Source organism: Cupressus sempervirens, chromosome 5 (assembly GCF_028749045.1).
Source record: "Cupressus sempervirens isolate cs-2001-9-10 chromosome 5, ASM2874904v1, whole genome shotgun sequence".
Taxonomy (NCBI): Eukaryota; Viridiplantae; Streptophyta; class Pinopsida; order Cupressales; family Cupressaceae; genus Cupressus; species Cupressus sempervirens.
The window spans coordinates 481,692,198-481,704,795 of NC_143122.1; the positions used below are offsets into that span (position 1 = coordinate 481,692,198).

The 12,598-nt window shown below is 38.6% G+C and overlaps 1 protein-coding gene across 7 annotated transcripts in view; it reads left to right on the forward strand.

Moving 5' to 3' along the window:
- The window catches only part of LOC149556843 (PROTEIN TARGETING TO STARCH (PTST)), a 261,217-nt gene that overhangs the window by 183,861 nt on the left and 64,758 nt on the right, over window positions 1-12,598 (forward strand). For all 7 annotated transcript variants that reach the window (XM_089831423.1, XM_089831429.1, XM_089831424.1 and 4 more), the window contains 2 exons: window positions 953-1,058; window positions 1,231-1,319. In XM_089831423.1, coding sequence (XP_089687549.1) covers window positions 953-1,058; window positions 1,231-1,319 — 195 coding nt within the window. The remainder of the gene's footprint in view (window positions 1-952; window positions 1,059-1,230; window positions 1,320-12,598) is intronic.

The window sequence follows — 12,598 nt, forward strand, 5'->3', positions numbered from 1 at the left end:
GTGTCTTTACCTGTAATAGTGAAGTGCAAATTACAAAGCCTACAAAACTATCTCCCTGAGTGCTTGTTATACTGATTGGTTGTGATTAGTCTATTCCTTCGAAAACCTCAGTGGGTACTTGTAGCAATACCAAAGAAGGTGGATGAAAGCCAAGCTCTATCTATGCGGAGATTGGAACCAACCCACGAACATGCAATTATTGCTTATAACTCACTTGACCAATCTCTTTCCTTCTACCCGAGCTGATGGATTCCATTCACAAGGAAACACATGAGCAAAGCTCTTCTTTTGCCAAATATCAAGCTAAAAAAGGACCATGCAACTGTCACGAATGAAAACTGGGCTATTCTAAGAGCATCTCTCAGCCCTGAAAATCGCCCCTGTAGAATACTCTTCCATATTCTCTGTAACTTCTGCATAAAGTAACTCCAAATTCAGTAATCTTCCCCCATTAGAGATGCTTCCAGCTCTATTTAATTCTGCCGTAGTAACGCACAAGTCCCCCTTGAATTTCAGGGACACGTTTCTTTTGTCTATTATTCCTCTCTTTTGATTATCATATATGTGCTCATTCGTTTTAAATTTAATTACCGAAGTAACACATATATGTAAGTATAAAATTTATTAAATGCAAAAAAACAGGTAAAAACACATTTAATAAATTTTCTTTTAAGGTTTGCAATTAAGGGGGGACATTGAATGATACTAGTGTAATGTTTGCTACTCAAACTCTTTTTTGAGTGAAAGACACTTACTAGAAGGAAATATATTTTTGCACGCACTAATATTGTGGAGGATGATAAATTTGACGAGGATAGTATTGTGTAGTTTCTCACTTTCTCAAAAAGATTATTGCTAACATTTTCATCATGCCAAGCATATTCATTGATAAATGTGATTACTGTCTAAAGCATTACGAGAATACATTCTTAATAAAAGCCTTGTTTCTCAGGCATTGGTGGCCCTTGCCAAAGAAGTTTCAAAAAGTGGAGCCAAATTAGATTCACGGAAGATTAATGGGCGTTATATACATTCACACCTTGTAGTAAGACTAGAAGGTTACCTCACTACTCTATGCATATATGTGAAAATTCAAAAATATCATTTTTCCTGTAGAGACTTGAGATATATTGGGAAGTTTCGAAATTGTAATAACTGGTAAAATAGTTTCCATGTATCCTTATGTTGTGTTCATTGTTACTTTTATCTTTTGTTTCAATTTCATTGTAGAATTGCGGGAGAAATTACTTGAGCAGATAAAAGATGTTGATGCTGTGCAGTTTCGTGAAGTTCCGCTTGTTTGGTATGGAATGGCTGAGGTGAGTGATATTATGTTTAATCATTTTTGATCTCTTGTTAAATTTGGTTGTACAATTCTGTGAGAACTAGTAGAACAAGTAAAGGATGTTGATGCAATGTGTTTCATGAAGGTTCTCTTGTTTGGTATTGAATGGCTGAGGCTAGTGATGATTTTTAATGTTATTTGGTCATTTCTTAATGAATGTGGTAGTATAATTTTACAAGAAATTATTTGAGCAAAAAAATTTCAGGTTGCCAATCAAGGTTTGAATATTCTGATATTAGGTGTGGGGTTCTAGAGGTGATGGATGATATTGAATATTGAAACTTGTAATAGCACATCAATGAATGCTGCTTCTTCGGATAAGAGCATATGTTCCACTCACTCTATTCACGTGCACCCACTCTTTCATTTGAGCCAGTGAGATATTGTGTGTGTATGTAATCTTGTATATATTTGTGCATGTATGTGTTGCACCCATATGGAATTTTTCAGTGTCAATCTTGGAGTCAAATGAAGTTCTTATTTTTTCCTAGTTGAGTCATTGTCAAATCCTTCCCTATCTTGGTCATGAATGTCATACTTTCAGTTCTAATCCTTGCCCTTGCATAGCTGATGAAAGAAGCTTTGCAACACATCAGACAATGCAAAGATTGTAGCTTGGACATGAAACAAGAGTCAAAATGGTTCAAGGCATGAAAATGGGACATCTAGTACTAAGGAGTGTGCCATAGGCAAGGAGAGATGACAATGTGTTTATGTTAAAACTAGCCAAACGACCTAATGAAGTGTGCCATTACGCAGTTTTCCAAGATTCATCAAAATGAAGTGTTCAAGAAGAGTGAAGAAGTATGTGCCATAATACATTCTGGCCAAAATTTGTAAAACATAAACAAGTGTCCATTTGCTCATGGAGCATGCCATACGGGATTTAAACTTGAATCCCAAAAACATTGAGAAACATAAAAGATGCCACTTGACACTGCAGGGCATGCCATAAGACTGCTTAGAGTGGGTTTTGAATATTCAATATGCCTATTCAGATCTGAATGTTCTCTTTCAGGAGGTTGCAAAGAGCTTGCAAGCCATGGTTCATTGTTGGGAGCATTATTTGTTTTATTGCAGTTTTCCCACAGTTGTAAATGCCATTGTTCATATTGTAGGATCAGCAGCATCTTAACATTGCTTATCTCCATCTCCAAGCACCTTTAGCAAATTTCAAACTGCTGCAGTGTTCTTCATCATTTATAGGGCAATCAGTACCAGTAAGAAAATTTCACTTGTATATTAGGAAAGACCATTTAAAAGCAGGGTTTACAAACTCAAAGTGCTTGTGATTGAGGGTTATGTATTTATTTGGGTTTCCATTCCTTAACATTGTTAGCAGTTTTCGGCAAAGCCATTGTAAGAATGATACACAGCAGTTAGAATAGAAATGCAATAATGTGCACAAAAGAAAGCAGAAGTTGAAATAATGAAATGTGTCAAAGTAATGGTTAGAAGCATGCCAGGACAGGATAAGTCTGAAACAAAGCTGAGAATGGTCAAAAGATTGTCAAGTGTAAACTGTAAGGATAATTGTCCAAAAGTTTTGGATTCTCAAGATTGTTAATTTGTGCCTCTTGCTTGCACGATAATGCAATTTACACAAGTTTTTTCTTAAAACACAAAACGGGACACTTTTGCAATATGATGCCCTGTTTGTTAATTAAAGCTCAAAGAGAAAAATATAATATAATTGAAGAGTAGATTTATATTGCAAATAAATCACAATAATAGTACAGTAAAAACCTTTAATCACTTAAAATTGGATACAATTCTGAAAATGAATTAATATTTTGCAAACTGTGAATACGGAGATGATTAAATCAGATTATAAACACAGGTTCTACATACCCCTTTGCTGGAAATGAATATAAATGTCTACAACAACAATCAAAATATAGAAAGGGTTCCAAACCCTAGCTCACATCAATATATTGCCATTCTGCCACAGCTGGAACTATTATGCAATGACAACAATACATAGAGCTATGAACACACATGCAAAACTCCCCAAACTTCTCACAACTGCTGCTATAAATAAGATCTGCAATATTCACCCCCAAAGATTAAGGTAATTACTCCCAATATGCGGCAATATGACTCCTGTAGTGAAACCACTCCCAATCCTTTGTGTCTCTCAACAACGTAGAGAATGTCGCCTATAAGGGTTTCCGTCCTCACAAACCAACAAGAAGAAGCACAATCTCCTTCAAGAAGCGAAGCATAAATAATGACAATATCTAATGAAGCATGTTGAAAGAGAGATCTTCAGTCTCTTTTATGACACTCTTATCAGAGTTTTCACTCACCTCGTCAATGTAGTATAAACAAAATTACTTTTTAGCCCTATCCTTTTTTTCAGAGATTTTGCATTTTAGCCCCAAATTTATTGTGATTTGTTTTGCCCCTAATTTATCACAATTATATTTTTCCTTAATATTTCGCATAGAGTCATACCAGAAAATACAAATGCCTCCACTCTTCTTTCTAAAAGGAAAACGGTCCTTTGCAAGAGTTCAACAAGTTCATTACGAAAGGACCTTAAGATCTATCATCCCTCCATTGTATTATTCATATACAATCATGAAGACTTGCAAAACCTGTTGCTCTTCCAACTCCAAGGATTTCTAAAAGATGAACCAAACATGCAAAAGTTTCTGTCCTGAACAATCACCAAGAGTAGGCTACCAAAGTTCACAACACAAACCATCATAAAATGAACTCTTTCCATTTGGAAGATTTGAAGTAAACAAAAAGCACTGCTGCTCAAAACTGAAATTAGCGAAGTACAATATAATTTTGTTTCTCTATACAAAGGACAACAACAATACCAATGAATTTCTATCATGTCCCCTTCTCAGCACTAGTATTTCGGGCGCCAGTTTAATCTATCTCCACATCAGGATAGATTAAAGAAGTTATCTAACAGGATGCCTACCAGTCACAATGGAAGTTTAATTTTATTTACTTCAGAACTTTATTAAGGTGTGTGGAATTAAGTCATTTTTATGTTATAAAGCTATTTACTTTGTAAAGTGGATTTAAGTGACTACAGGATGATAATGAAGTTTTAATCCCACATTCCTTGGTCCTTGTGTTTTCCCTCACTTCGAGGCTCTAAATGAGAGCTTGTATTGGGATTTGAAAACACACGAGAATTTATAAAAGATATATTGTGAGTTCTGGTTGCTTAAATGTGACTGGTCTGAAACTTTGAGGATGAAAAACCTTAAGTTTTTGGAGTTCTAAGGAAGTTGGACGTCACCCCAACCTTCCTCCATTCAGTGGTATATAATATTGGGCAGAAAATTGGCAAAGGAAAGAAGTTCAGAGCAATCGAAGATGATGAAGGTATGAGCATGTGAATATAACTTGGTGATCTTAGTATTTTGGTTTCTTTTGTAGCTACGTTTCCAATGGTAGTCAGTGGGTTTAGATTTAGTTCCAGAAAATAAGGTTGTGCAGGAAGATGTAATAGAAGGCACTGTCTAGATTGAGTGTTACCCATTCGAAGGTTACTGCACACTACAATAACATTTGTGGACACTTCATGGGCCAAATTTTCAACATAACACTTCTCAGGGATATGCAGGATAGCTCGTGCAGACACAGAGTAGAAGTGTGTCACAACATTTGATAAACTCGGGTCTACCCCACCCACATAAGAGAGTGGACATTGACGGGGTTGTTGTGGTTATATGTGACGCCGACAGAGAGTAGTCAAGATTCAGGATACCACACGGCAGTCACCTTGAATGTAGGTTGGGTTTTGAAGTTGTGAGGAGAAGGCAGTTCACGACGAGAGAATTATTATACAGCGGAATGACCTCTCACAATACCATTTGTAGGTTGCAACTCATGAATGTAGAGACCTACAAACACAAACTGGTTGGGGGTTGGATATCTATTCTTGCCATTCGCAAGTGTCAACCAATTTCTACTTAGTTCCAAACTCTACTCCCAACTCGGCGACAAGGAATACGGGTCTGTTCTTAACCTCTTTTACTGAAGATATACTTGCTACCATTAATCTCCTGATTCCTCTGTGTCAAATCTGAATTGTCACAAACATTACTTTAATTGAAGTTGAGATATTGGACTTTATTTGATTCCTTATTTGGTAGAAAACTGGAAGGCAATTAATGGTGCTTGTTACTACATTAGTGAGTTTTTAAAGTCTGCATAGTATGCTGATGGAAAAGAAATTAAATTGTATGTTATGTGTTGGAAGAAAGTCTTATCTAATGCATAATGATATTAAATATATTTTGTGGAGTTGTTTCCTGTATTATCAAAATGCCATTGGGTTGCTTCAGAACTGTTTGACGAAATTTTCCTTCAACACTACAGTCAACATCTTGGTCTAATTGTTAAGCATCAGTATATTCAGTGGTATCAGAGCCACAAGACTTGCCATTGTGTGGGAAAAATAAAAAAATTGCAGACCATTTTTACCCAAAAATGATAGACAGGAATGAGTAGAAGACAACATAAATTTAGTCACCTACAGCTGGAACAAGCAGACTCATCAGTTCAAATCAACATTGAGGACAGTTTTATTGTGGATGAGGAAATAACTTTTGGAACAGGTGAATAGGCCAATATTACTCAACAGGTTGATCACTTGGAACAGGCTAAACTAGAAATCAACATTCAAATGGCATATAATGAAACTGAACATAGATAGGGAAGTTAGGGAAACGTTATAGGCTATCAGAGATGGACAAAACAACATTGCAAATGCTCTTCAGCAATTAGCAGGTACTATGCAACAGTTGGTTCCGATCATAGAAGGGCTCCTAGCCATCACAGTGGAGGTGGTAGTATAGTTGGATCTCCCCGAGCAGCTAGAGCTCCCACACATAACACAGACAGACCCTTGATGCCGATTTTTAATGTAGAAGAAGAAGTTGTACCACTTGCAGCTCCGAATTTGTTACTAGATAATGTTATGACAACATTTGATGAGTAGGATTTGTTTCCAGATCCAGTTAAACAAAATCTAAGCTTCGTTCAATATTTAAATTAGAAAAGAGAGGTTGATAGGCAGCAGCAGGATCAGAGACTGAGAACACCTAAAAGGGATTTAAAACATGTTATGAACAAACTTACTCTCCCCACCTTTGATGGTAGTGGCTAGACATCCGCTAGAGCTTGGATTCACAAGCTGGATATTTATTTGACACTTAAACCCATGGCTAAAGCTAAAGCCATTAGATTTGAGACTATGCACCTAGAGGGAACTGCGTACAATTGGTGGCATCATGGATTAGTCACATAGAATCATGGCCTCATAATTTCATACAAGACTTTCAGCTCTAAGTTGATTACTTGCTTTAACAGGAAGGATGTTGAAGTCTATTACAGGGATTTGGCTCAGTTGCGTCAGAGTGGATCTTTAGATAAGTTCATTGATGAGTTTCAACGTATATTAGTTATGGTGCCAGATATGTCAGAATAGCAGAAAGTGATGCTATTCACAGAAGGTCTACAGGACAGATTTAGGGGTTTGGTTAAGATCCTTAAACCAAACACTCTGGATGACGCGATTAAGATAGCTAATGATTTGGATTCACCCTCATCGATATTACAGCCTCCAAAGAAACCTTAAAGGGGATCTACATGGAGCCAAGGAAATAAAAACCAGCAGAAACTCACTCCTAGGTTGGATTTTGAAATACGGAATGAAATCAAGAGGAAGAAATTGTGCTTTACTTGCAGGGAGCCTTGGACCCCCGATCACAGATGCCTTGGAAAAGGCAAGATACGCTATGTTGAGGTTCTCTCTGAGGATGAAGGGGAGCAACAAGAAGGTGAAGAGGTTGAGGACAATGAGGAGGAAGAAGTTGAAGAGCAGCCCCTTAAAGATAAGAAGAAGAAAATTGTCACGGAACAACCTCTAGTTATAGCCACTCTTTCTAGTGATCCGGCGTGTCATCCTTTTAGAGTGAGGGTTGTGGTTAAGGGACAGCTCATTGTGTGCCTTTTGGATACAAGAGCCTCACATAATTTCATTAGTACATGGATGGTATCTAGGAGAGGGTTGCAGACAGTTGACATTCCCGAGTTTGAGATGAAAGTTGCAGGTGATGAAGTGTCAAGATGTACGGAGAAGGTAGTTAGTCTTTAGATATAGTTTGACGATTATCTTTTGGAGACTGATTTCTACGTCGTTCATTTGGATGGGTTGGATGCCATTTTGGGTAGACAATGGTTAAGGACTCTTCGCAGGTACACTTTTGATCACGAGACCATGCAGTTGGAATTATCACAAGGTGATTGGTTAGTAGTCCTCAAAGCCATACCAGATAGTGGACCCAGATTAATTACAGCTCACAGGGTGGAGACCATTTTGAGACATGATGATATAGAGTGGGCGACACAGTGTTTCATCTCCTCAAAGGAGACACAGGATACAGGACAGCAATATCATTATGACATTCAAACAGTTATAGATAAGAACAGTAGAGTGTTTGAGGATATACCTCCGGGAATCCCACCAGATAGAGGGTTTGAGCATATTATTGAGCTAGAGGAGGGTGCCAAACCCATCATTACTACCCCTTATCGTCACCCCTGGCACTACAAGGAAGAGATAGAGAAGACGATCAAGGAGCTTTTAGATATGGGGCATACGAGACCCAGCTGTAGCCCCTTTGCCTCTTCAGTGGTATTGGTTAAGAAGAAGGACGACACCCTTCGCATGTGTATAGACCACCGTGCACTGAACAAGAGAACCATTAAGAACATGTATCTGATTCCACGCATTGACGAGTTATTGGATGAGCTTCACGGGACAGTTTATTTCTCGAAGATAGACCTTCAATCAGGATACCATCAGATTGGAGTCCGTGAGGAGGACGTGCATAAGACAGCTTTCAATGCCACTACGGACACTACAAGTTCTTGGTGATGCCATTTGGGCTCACTAATGCACCTACCACTTTCCAGTCATGCATGAACTATATTAATAAGAAACAACTAAGGAAGAGTGTATTGGTTTTCTTTGAGGACTTCCTAATTTTTCTAGGCCCTTCGTTTTAGAGTGTGATGCTTCAGGAAGCGGAATAGGGGCAATATTGATGCAAGACTGTCATCCCATTGCTTTTGAGAGTAGGAAACTTAGGGGCAGCAAGTTGCTATATTCCACCTATGATAAGGAGATGCAGGCTATAATGCATGCGTTTGCCAAATTTAGGCAGTACTTGGTGGGAAGTAAATTTACAGTTAAGACCAATCATAACAGCTTGCACTACTTCCTAGAATAGGAGTTGAACGAAAGGCAGCAAAAATGGGTCAGCAAGATACAAGCTTACGATTTTGACATTGAATATGTCAAAGGGAAAAATAATATAGTTGCTAATGCTCTTTCCCAATGACCCCTAGTGCTAGCATGTTACGCCATTTCTAAGATTTCAATAGATTGGAGGTCCCAGCTTTTAGTGGAGTATTCCAAAAATGCTCATGCTTGTCAGATTTTGGATGGTATACTTCAGGACAAATGGTACAAGGTAATGAATGATGTTATATATTACAAAAACATAATCTACCTAGTACCTGAATCTAAACTAAAGGGGGATATTATGTGCATCATACATGATGCACCATCAGCAGGGCACCCAAGGTTTTTTAAAACCTACAGGCAGATCAGGGAGAGATTCTCTTGGAAGGGGCTTAAGGACGATGTATTGCAGCATGTCAGAGAGTGCCAGACTTGTCAGCAGAACAAGTCTGAACAGGGCTTTCTTGCAGATTTACTTCAGCCTCTCCCTATTCTAGCCCAGAGGTGAGAGAGTATCTCCATGAATTTTATTACCGAGTTGCCGAGGGTCCAGGGTAGGAACTGCATCTTTGCAGTGGTAGACAGATTGACCAAGTACGCACACTTCTTCGCGATCGCCATAGACTGGTCAACCTCTCAGGTAGCTGAGCTATTTTTTCGAGAGGCTTTCTGGCTCCATGGATTACCCAGGACTATTGTGAGTGACAGGGACAGTAGGTTTCTTAGTACCTTTTGGTAGGAGATTTTCATATTGATAGGTACAGAGTTGACTCCCAGCACTAGCTATCACCCATAGATGGATGGTCGGACCAAAATAAGTGAATAAGTGGGTGGAAGGGTACTTGAGGAACTACATTGCAGGGCAGCAGAGAGCATGGTTTAAGTAGTTGTATTTGGGGGAGTATTGTTACAACACCACCTACCATATGTCCATTCGGATGACTCCTTTGTAGCCCTTCCTTTTATTGATTTAGCATTACAGGACAGCCGGGCACCACTGGCCAAAGAATGGATTATGGACCAGCAGGATATCCTTTGAGCTCTCAAGGATAATATTCTGCAGACACAAAATCAGTAGAAGTTATATGCTGATCGACATCACACTAAGCAGAATTTTGAGGTGGGTGATAGAGTTTTTCTTCGTCTACAGCCATATAAATAGAGTCCCTTGAAGAAAAGTGGGTTAGAGAAACTTAAGCCCAAATTTTATGGACCTTATTATATCACCAGGAGGGTAGGAGATGTCGCTTATGAGCTGGATTTGCCGAGTGACAGCCAAATCCACAACGTTTTTCATGTTTCATGCCTCAAGAAGGTTGTGGGCCAGCAGATTGTACCTTGAGTGAGTTTGCCCCTGCTTGATGAAGTGGGTAAGCTTATTTTGGTGCCGGAGGAAATGATTGAAACCGAAGAGAGAAGGCTGCGTAACAGAACCGTCAGGGAATATTTAGTCCGATGGAAAGACTTACCATATGAAGACGCCACTTGGAAAGGTGAGTCTATATTGCAGCATCCAACATTGAGATTGCTTGAGGGCAAGCAATCCCGAGAAGAGAGGATTGTCATGTCCCCTTCTCAACACTAGTATTTTGGGCGCCAGTTTAATCTATCTCCACATTCAGATAGGTTAAAGAAGGTATCTAATAGGATGCCTACCAATCACAATGGAAGTTTAATTTTATTTACTTCAGAACTTTATTAAGGTGTATGGAATTAAGTCATTTTTATGTTATACAGCTATTTACTTTGTAAAGTGGCTTTAAGTGACTACAAGACAAAAATGAAGTTTTAATCCCACATTCCTTGCTCCTTGTGTTTTCCCTCACTTCGAGGCTACAAATGAGAGCTTGTATTGGGATTTGAAAACACGTGAGAATTTATAAAAGATATATTGTGAGTTCCGATTGCTTAAATGTGACTGGTTTAAAACTTTGAGGACGAAAACCCTCAAGTTTTGGGAGTTCTAAGGAAGTTGGACGTCACCCCAACCTTCCTCCATTCAATGGTATATAATATTGGGCAAAAAATCGGCAAAGGAAAGAAGTTCAAAGAAATCAAAGATGATGAAGGTATGAGCATGTGAATATAACTTGGTGATCTTAGTATTTTGGTTTCTTTTGTAGCTACGTTTCCAGTGGTAGTCAGTGGGTTCAGATTTAGTTCCAGAGAATAAGGTTGTGCAGGTGGATGTAATAGAAGGCACCATCAAGATTGAGTGTTACCCATTCGAAGGTTACTGCATACTACAATAACATTTGTGGACACTTCACGGGCCAAATTTTCAGCATAACACTTCTCAGGTGTATGCAAGATAGCCTACGCGGACACAGGGAGTAGAAGTGTGTTGCAACGTTTGATAAACTCGGGTCTACCCCACCCACGTCAGAGAGTGGACATCGACTGGGTTGTTGTGGTTATATGTGACACCGACAAAGAGCAGTCAACATTCAGGATACCACACAACAGTCACCTTGAATGCAGGTTGGGTTTTGGAGTCGTGAGGAGAAGGCAGTTCACAGAAGGAGAATTATTATACAGCGGAATGACCTCTCACAATACGATTCGCAGGTAACAACTTGTGAATGCAGAGACCTACAAATACAGACTGGTCAGGGGTTGGATATCTATTCTTGCCATTCGCGAGTGTCAACCAATCTCTACTTAGTTCCAAACTCTACTCCCAACTCAGCAACAAGGAATACAGGTCTGTTCGTAATCTCTTTTACTGAAGATATACTTGCTACCGTTAATCTCCTGATTCCTCTGTGTCAAATCTGAATCTTCACAAACATTACTTTAATTGAAGTTGAGATATCTGACTTTATCCGATTCCTTATTTGGTAGAAAACTGGAAGGCAATTAATGGTGCTTGTTACTACATTGGTGAGTTTTTTAAGTCTGCACAGTTTGCTGATGGAAAAGAAATTAAATTGCATGTTATGTGTTGGAAGAAAGTCTTAACTAATGCATAATGATATTAAATATATTTTGTGGAGTTGTTTCCTGTATTATCAAAACGCCATTGGGTTGCTTCAGAACTGTTTGACGAAATTTTCCTTCAGCACTACAGTCAGCATCTTGCTCTAATCATTAAGCATCAGTATATTACAATTTCCCAAGTATGAGCATGTGTGTCTAAATCAACTCAAAAGTGATACGAAAAGGCCTCCACGCACTCACCAACTGAAAATCCTTACTACCTTGACAAGGAATAGTGTGCCAACTCCCCTTGAATAAGAGAAACTCATGAAATGATGTGACTGACCTGCAACCAAACAATAAGCTCCACACTGACAAATTGATCTATTATTTCCCAAGGAATACTTCTAAGAGTGTCTATAACATCAATGCTCCAATCTCTCTCTCTCTCTCTAATAGCAAAATGGCTGGTAAGAAATGGGTTACCATTATCAATTCTGAAATTTAGATAATCGTCCCTCCAACACTCATTCCAACCATCTGCGATGAGCTCCATCATTTCTTATTGAGGATTCAAGGCATGGATAGCCAACCAAGAATGATTGCTAGCATTCCTAGAAAAAAGTGCACAACATAACTCCCAAGTTACAGATCATGGAATTTTTTGACTTCTTTGTTAATCCCTTGCAGCCTATCCATGAAAGCAGCTGTAACTGAAGTGTGAGCAGGAATAGTTGTCTTGAAAACAGTGTAACACGGGGACTCGCACCCCCCTCCCAAACAATTTCTTAATGCTTCTGCTATGTTAAGTAACATATAATTGAGGCTTAATTCAAAATGTGTACACAATATAATGAGCATAGTTTAGTTTATATGTACTAAATATGATTGCATACCATACAATGATGTGTTTACTGTTTCTGATATACATGAATTATATGCAATAGGTAAGGGAAATCCCAGTACCTTGTACTGCTTGTATCTAATTCTCAATTATCAATGTACAACTTATATAGACCGCCTTTGATATATCCTTCAATGTATGCTTTGAA